This window comes from Dermacentor albipictus, chromosome 1 (genome assembly GCF_038994185.2).
Source record: "Dermacentor albipictus isolate Rhodes 1998 colony chromosome 1, USDA_Dalb.pri_finalv2, whole genome shotgun sequence".
NCBI classification, from domain to species: domain Eukaryota; kingdom Metazoa; phylum Arthropoda; class Arachnida; order Ixodida; family Ixodidae; genus Dermacentor; species Dermacentor albipictus.
In genome coordinates this window covers 438727208-438735121 of record NC_091821.1, presented here as the reverse complement: position 1 = coordinate 438735121, position 7914 = coordinate 438727208, and the positions used below count along the sequence as shown (strand labels likewise).

At 46.2% G+C, this 7914-nt stretch overlaps 1 protein-coding gene across 1 annotated transcript in view; it reads right to left on the bottom strand.

The window, feature by feature from the left end:
- Window positions 1-211: 211 nt before the first annotated feature.
- LOC135905121 (potassium/sodium hyperpolarization-activated cyclic nucleotide-gated channel 1-like) overlaps window positions 212-7914 on the bottom strand; it is a 111637-nt gene continuing 103934 nt past the window's right edge. Inside the window, exons 11-12 of the mRNA XM_070532325.1 lie at window positions 6310-6423; window positions 212-657 (exon numbers count right to left, since the gene is read on the bottom strand). Of these exons, the coding sequence (XP_070388426.1) occupies window positions 444-657; window positions 6310-6423 (328 nt within the window). The 3' untranslated portion in view covers window positions 212-443. The remainder of the gene's footprint in view (window positions 658-6309; window positions 6424-7914) is intronic.

Genomic DNA, 7914 nt, shown 5'->3' with positions numbered 1-7914 from the left:
CTTCCCTCACTGCCTCACTTCATATATATATATATATATATATATATATATATATATATATATATATATATATATTTATTTATTTATTCTGCGTTCTGTTCGTTTTCTACTTGTTTTAATTTATCAAAACCATGGATATCTAAACGTATTCACTTAACACATACGTAAAATCTGCCCGACACTCGGCCAAATAATTACGGCGAGTGGGTACGTGCCAACGACCTTAAAGTCACCCTCCCCATCACCACCAACGCCGTCCACCGCAACAACGGTTACATGGAATTGAGGCATTACAGTGCCTTCCGGCATCGGTGGTGTGCAAACGGTCGAAGCGATCCGGTATTTTAATACGAGGCTGCACCACAAAACTCTTAGCGCATGCGAACGAAGGCCGCCACATTCGTTGCCATCGCGTCCGTTTCGCGAGTCTCCTGCGAACGTCATCAGGACTGCTTGCATTGCGAACCCCTGCCACCGGCGTCGCTGCCGTCGCGCCGACCCCCGCCTCCCGGGTCGAGGTTCTCGCGCCCCGAGTCGACGGCCGACGGACTGTCGTCGGTCTCCTCCAATGGAGGCGACCGCAGGCCCATGCTCGGCGTGCGGCTGGTATTCGGGACAGCGGTACAGCCGCTGCCCGGGGACATGGGTGACTTGGTCCTGGACGAAAAAGCCACGCGATCGGTCGCACTCAAACTCCGCATCCAGTTAAAAAAATACAATCCTCCTTTGTAGGGACACTAAAAAGAAAAATTATTTGACCTGCATTTGACTAGTACCCCTTATACAGTACCAGAAAACGGCACTCTTCACGTGAGAGGAGGTTCGAGCCAGAAACCTTTAGCTTCCCGCGGGACCGGCAAATATGGAATACGTGCTATTCTAAAGGAGCTAGATGCTACAGTCAGCAAGTGTCGAGAGGTATTACTGTACCACAACGGCCAAAATACAAAAAAATAAATCGGAGACACCTGACGTCACAATACCGTGCCGGTGTTGGTGTCTCCACGCGCATTTGAAATATCGCAGGTATATAAGCTGCCTAATTTGCTAGGTCCTTTTCCTCAGGAGCAACGGCAAAAGTCCGGCAAGTAGTGACCAATGAATTATAAGTCACTGTAGCTGACAGCGCATACAGTGCTGCTCTGGACATCCGTGCCAGGATCGAGCCGGAAGTCGTAATAAAGCCGTTGTTACTCAACTTTCGCAAGATTGATGCTCCCTGTCTGCCTGGGTTTTTGCGACACTCGGTCGTACCACAGCTCGTCGATCGCGACCCTGGAGCCTTGTCAGAGAGGAAAGGGTTCACACTGCACAAAGTGGACTCGCCATCCGAAGCTAGAGCTTACCAACCATTATCATCCTTCATAATCCGTCACGCTATTTGCAGCTGCTCTCCACCTGCAGGCACGTGGACTGGAGAAAGGTTGTCAGCAGACGGCGCGGAAGGTACTGGAGCCACGTGCCACCGTGGTATCCAGGCACCGACACTTTTTTTTTTTTTTCACAAATCAACGCCATAATTTAGTTCACGCAAGTAGCGGGGACTTTAGATGATGATGATCGTGATGACTAGTATAGTAGTAGTAGTAGTAGTAGTAGTAGTAGTAGTAGTAGTAGTAGTAGTAGTAGTAGTAGTAGTAGTAGTAGTGACCTCCGCATGGAAACGGGGCGGCAACAAACAGACACTTCACAACACGATGCGCGGAGTCGTGTCCGGACTTTTGCAGCAGCAGGCGCATGCCTAGTCCTCTTGCGAGTATATGTCAAATGGCAAGGCACTGCCCATTGTGTTATCGCACATACTTTCTTGATTTGTTTCTCACAGTATTTGTAATTCTTCGTGAATTTCTTTCTTTCCATCCTTTGCACGCAATTAACCCTCTCTGTCTTTCAATTTTTTTTTTCTGACGCCGGGTTGTGTATTTACACTTTCAATAGCCATTTACGTAACTTTCTTGGCAGCTTCGTCCGTTCTGTGTTCACGCTTCTAAGGTGCAGATATTTGTGCACTTTAACCACCCATTTCTTTTCATCCATGTTCCTGAGTCTTCAAAGCTAATTTTACTCTTCGCTTCTCTGACTTTACAAGAGACCCGTGTCAACCTGTAGTGCCTCCCTTTTGGTATTAACGGGTTCCTAATTCCAATCGGTCGACCGACCTTTCGTTAACTTCCAATTCTTACAAGATCTCTGGTTTGAAGCACAGAACGGGATTTGTGAATTTTAGCGCTCGCACCATCACTTTCCAAATTTCCATATTTCCCCCCGCCATATTTATTGCGGCCCAATAGTGTTCTATGTTTCATTATAGCTGCATTCCACTTCGCCTCAATGCTCAGATTATCTTGGTCGATGTTTGAGTAGACTTTTCCTTCGTTAATGCAAACACCCGGGAATTTATATTGATTCGCTATTTGTATGGCGCTGTTGAATTAATACCACGTCATTACTCGGCTCTTCTTTAAAGGTCGTAATTCCCGACTTCTCGGTGTTAAACTTAAGACCTGAATTTGTCACTTCCCTGCCACAAACATTCGAAATTAAGCCTCTGTAAATACCTTGCGCGTTGTCCGTTAGTAGCATACTGTAGTCCGCATACATCAGCCCGAGGGCCTTCTGTTGCACCTTTTGCCCATTACGAATGTGAGATAGATCAAGTCTTAACTGCTTTCCAGTCACTCTCTATGTCCTTAACATAAAGCGTGAACAGAAATCGAGACAGTGGACGTCCTTGCTTCAGTACACGGTGAATTTTCGCTAGTTCTGTGCACTCCCAGCCTTCCTATACTATTTATACTCAGTTGTCACTGTACACGTCCCTGAGCAGCTCCAGAAAATTGTCATCTAGTGCCCTCGTGTTTGAGAATATCCCACAGCAATTCACTGTCTACGTTGTCGTAAGTTCCCTTAATATCTAGAAATGCTACTCATACAGGTCTATTCTGAGCTATTGAAATTGTAGTGCATTGATCCTCTAAGCATCTGCCTGGTGTGAATTCATTCTGTAGTTTCCCCAATACATTATTTTTCTCCACCAGTTTCGACAACCCTAATTCTGTGCCTTTATTAGTCATTCTATGTATCACCAACCTTACTGTAAGAGTGTACGAGCTCCTCGTATTCTTATCAGCTTTGCCTTTATAGATAAAGTTCATCTTGCCTTCACGCCACCCAATCACAATTTCCTTCGATTTAATCAGATGCTCGATGACCATAGTAAGCTGTGTCTTGCTCTTTGGACTAAGCTCTTTGATCACCTCAACTGGGATTTCACCGGGTCCTGCTATTGCGTTATTAGGGAAATTTCCAGCTTTCTTTTTCATTTAAAGTTCTTACGTTAGATGTTGTGCTCTTTGTGCTGGAGTTGTTTGAACTTACTTTCTTATCGAAGTTTTCCCGAATAACGTCGATGATCCATCGCACCAGGTCGTCTTTTGCGAAGACGTTATTGTCTTAACCAAACATAAAGGTTCCTGGAATTCCGAAATTCTGAATTTCCGAATAACGTAGATGACACACCGCACCATGTAGTCTTTCTCGAAGACGTTATTGCCTTCCCCCCGCATGCAGTTCCTGAAAGTTTATTTCATGCTCCTAGATCTATTACATAGTCTCCGAATCTTTTTTGTTTGCCTTATCTCTTTTGTCATGATTATCTGTTAATGCAATGTTCTCAGTGTTCAATTGTACATCTAATTATTTGTTGTACTAATTAAATCCTCGCTAAGTAGACGGCAAGCGACGACATGGCGCCTCTTACAAACAGATACATATCCGAACCCGGTGGCCTACCACCGCTACTACCCGAACCTTTAAACGGACAGATGTAGATTCTGTCAAGAAAGGGTGGTCCTACAACATATGCCTTGGGCTTGTCCTCAGACACCCACACAGAATAAAATACACAATACCAGAGAGCGGTGGGAGACCGCGTTGCCCAGCTGCGCACGGCAAGACCAACGTAAGGCAGTCCAGCAGGCCGAAGATGCCGCCAGGGCCCTAGGGCTCGAGGCCGTCATCTAGGTAGAGAGGCCTAGGTCTCAAATCTGCTGTCCACAAATAAAGTTGATTCGTCCTCGTAATTCACTTTCCACCCTTTTATTTTCCCGCTACTTAATTGTTCCACCTAAGCAGTACCTCTTCGTGTAGACCCAACGTTCTGGCTTCGCTATGACCCCAAGGTCCCTGTTCACGCTTTTCTATAGATTGCTTTATCTGCTTTTTCCACCATTTGCGTGGCTTCTTCTTTCCACTCCAATGAATTTGAGCCATGTTTGTTTTACTTAAAGCTCGTATGCCAGCTTCTTGTAAACCCAGATCACTGTATAGGGAGGGTCTAACCATGAAGCATCAAAGCCTGATGTGCGCTACTCTTCCCTGGTTCGTCGCGGACACCTGTCCAGTGCCCTGCTTCCTGGATGTCAGCTTCCGGTAGTTTTGCTTGCGCGCTTTCCGCTTCCTGAATTTCTGTTTTCACTGATTTTTTTTTTCACGCCGGTACTTCCATAGAGATTCGTAATAGAATTACAAAAGGAAACTCTGGCCGCTGCCATCACTCCCGTACCATGAGGTAATGGTCAGCCCACGGATCTGTCTGACCTTCGTCTTTCTGTCCTCGTTTACTGCGCTTCAACTGCCCTAATTGGCTGCAATTTCGTAGCAATCCTATTTTTCTAAACGCAGAAGTCAATAAGACGCGTAATCGTTGAGAACAGTTGCATTCCTAACGCAACGTTTTCGTTCCAAATTATCAGTTTGCTAAGTCACAAAGCCATTCGAAGCCACAAGGACGAAGTTTAGGCGAATCCATGTGCTAACCATCATTTCCACGCTAACTGAACGACCACGCTTGCAGCTCCCGTCGACACAAGGCGCCGTTCCCTATACATTAGAGACTTTTAGCTTGTACGCTATTCCGGTAAACGGGAGCGGTTTGGGCGGATTACCGGATGGTCGGGGCGTAAACGTGAGCGGTGAAGCCGCCTGGTGTTGTAGAGCTCAACCAGACAAACGCATAGCTAAAACTGCAGTAACTCACCATATCCTGCTTCGCCACTCGTGCAAATTTTTGGCAGCGGCGTAATTGTGAACACGATTACGCCACTGTCGAAAATTTACCCCAGCAGCTAAGCAGAATACAGTAATTAGCTCTGTGTTTGTGTGGTTGAGCTTTGCGCCACCAGCTGGCGCCACCGATCGGGCCGCTCACCTTGACGCCCCCGCTAAACCGGGAAACCGCCCGCGCTTGCCCGAATACCGGACACGCTAAAGGTCTCTATTAACTGTTGCAAGAAACTTCGTGTGCTCTTGGCTTACGCAGCAGTAGCAGAAAGCAGATGACGTCACTTCCACTCGGACCAGAAAGCGAGGCGGCGTAAGTTGGGCTTGACACCGGAAGTTAAAAGGATGACCTAAACGGGAGCGGAAAGGAAGCGACAAAGCTTCCCACTAGGATTCCTCGAAATGACTCTGGCTGCTGCGACAGTTCCGCTTCCATTAATATGACAGCTAGTGCATGGATATGCCCGATCTTCGGGCTTGTGATGCGAGACGTTCTTGTGGCTTTACTTGCAACGTGGTATCTGTCTTTATTGGCCGGAATTTCAAAGAAATTTTACTTCTCTAGATGCACAAAGTTGTGTTCCAATACTCGACGTAGACGGCAAAGTAGACGGCTAGGCGCACAGCGGCTATCTTAAGTCTCTTTCCACTTCTGACGACGCCGCCAAAGACAACGCCAAAGTCAAAAAACGATGCGGAATACTTTGTTATCCAAACAAGATGGCAACTGAGCACAAGGTTTGGAATCGGCGGTAAGGTCGCCTGCGCACAAGAAAAAGAAAACGTAGTCCCACTTTACCTTAACATAAGCTACATTGCGTTTCTCATAGGTGCGCGCACGCAAATAGCTAACATACAAAGATAATGAATGCTTTTCTTAGCTCTTTCATTTCAACGCAGGTTGGCGTCACGTCGCACGCTTCCAGAAAGTTCCAGAAGCGTTGTATTACTCGGGCTCAAAGCTGTCTTAGATGTCTGCGTAGGTTCTCTCCGGTCGTGGACAAAATTGGAGCACACCTTTAGAGGAAACTATAGCGTTCCGATCGTTCAGAGGGAAGGAAATTTTCCTTCTGGGCGTTCGTTCAACCGTTGTGCGAATACGTGAGCTTCGCGTACGGTGCGTGGAGACCTTTGCCTCACGATCGAAACCTGCCTTCCCCGATTCCCTACAGTACTACGGAGGAGGATGCGCTTTGTCCCGTTTGTCCCTTAAGCGAGCTGCACTACGCGACAGTGGGACGGGCGTACTTTGCGTCCACGTCAATGATGCTGTGCGCGGAGCGAGTGCTTTCGTCGGTTTCCGTAGAAGGCGTGATGGCGCCCATGCGACGCAGTTCAGGTAGGATGAGCACCGACGATGGCCTGCGAATGGAAGAGTGCCAAATGAGTTCTTGTTGGACAAGATTTCGCTATTTTATTCGCATTTGATTTAAGAATTCGAAATCTTGAAACATCGAATATTAATTTGTAAACTGGCACAGACGACAATTACTGCACGGAGAGCGGTAACTGTAACGCTGGTACAATCGTTCTTTGTTAAACCATATTACCAGGAAAGCTAATTAGCCCATCTAAATGAGTTAGAATTGGATAAGATATCGCTATTTTATTCGCACTTCGCTTCAAAAATTCGACATCGTAAAGCATCGAATATTAATTTATAAGTGTCTACAGGCGATAAGATTTAGCACTAATGACTACACGGAGAGTGGTAGTTCTGTAGCGTTGGTACAACCGTTAAAACGTATATTAGCAGAAAAGCTAGTTAGCCCCTCAGCCATTCCTGCAAGAACTGTTAATTTTTGGAAACTGTACTCCATGAACTCTTATTACTGTGATGAGGCACGTATTTCTGAGTTCACTTGTGTACCGGCATTTATTTATTTATTTATTTATTTATTTATTTATTTATTTATTTATTTATTTATTTATTTATTTATTTATTTATTTAATGTGTCAGCTAACAGTAACGGCTTACCCTGTGTCTTCATTGACAAGGAAACAGATAGCCGAAGGCGCTGCGTCACAGCAAATGTCGACAAAGGATTTGGCGCGTTGCTCTTATCTGGCGTCACCTACGCCAAGCCTGAGCTCAAGGCTCGGTGAGGCACCACGTCGACGTCCACGCCAACCAGGCACCATTCGTGGGTCACGTCAGCGAATATGTCATGTCGAACATAGTGGACGCACAACCAGTGACTTTGTTCTGTTCTGTTCAGTTGGCTGAGAACTCTCGATCGCGCCTTCAAAATATTCGTTGACAGCATGTTGGGTCCATGCATTCAGTTTTTCGAGATCGTTGTAGGGGTTCCGCTCTTGTAAGCTTTCGCAACATAACGTCGAATGTGCGTTAATGTTGACTATTGCTTGTAGTACTTCCTTTGCGGTGAATTCCATGCTCCCTACTCATATATTTGAAGCGAGCAGCGCGAAAATAACATTTGAACGAAACGTAAGGAAAACGAACAGAAGCCAGGTACCTACCGGTAAAATAGGTACAAGCGTGACCCAGCCCTGGTGCTCGGCAACTACAGGAGTTCGAGACGCTTTAAAGGTGATCGGCCTATTGCGAAATTGGCGACATGGGGCCGCAAGGCTCTCTCCTTCTTTTTTTTCTTTTTTTTTTGCGCGACCGAATGTGTGCCAATTTTCCGAGCCATCAGCCATCGGCAGAGTGCGAGGTGATTTCCCTTTTCGCAAAAGTGCTCGTTCCTGAACAACGTACAGCAGAAAGGCAGTCGTCCCGCAGACGTCCCTTCTTGTGTTGAAGAAAGCTTGTTTCAATTTTTTTTATCAAAAGAATCGGAGCAAGCTTTCTCCAGACAAGCTTGTTTCAATCCTTTTGACAAAAAA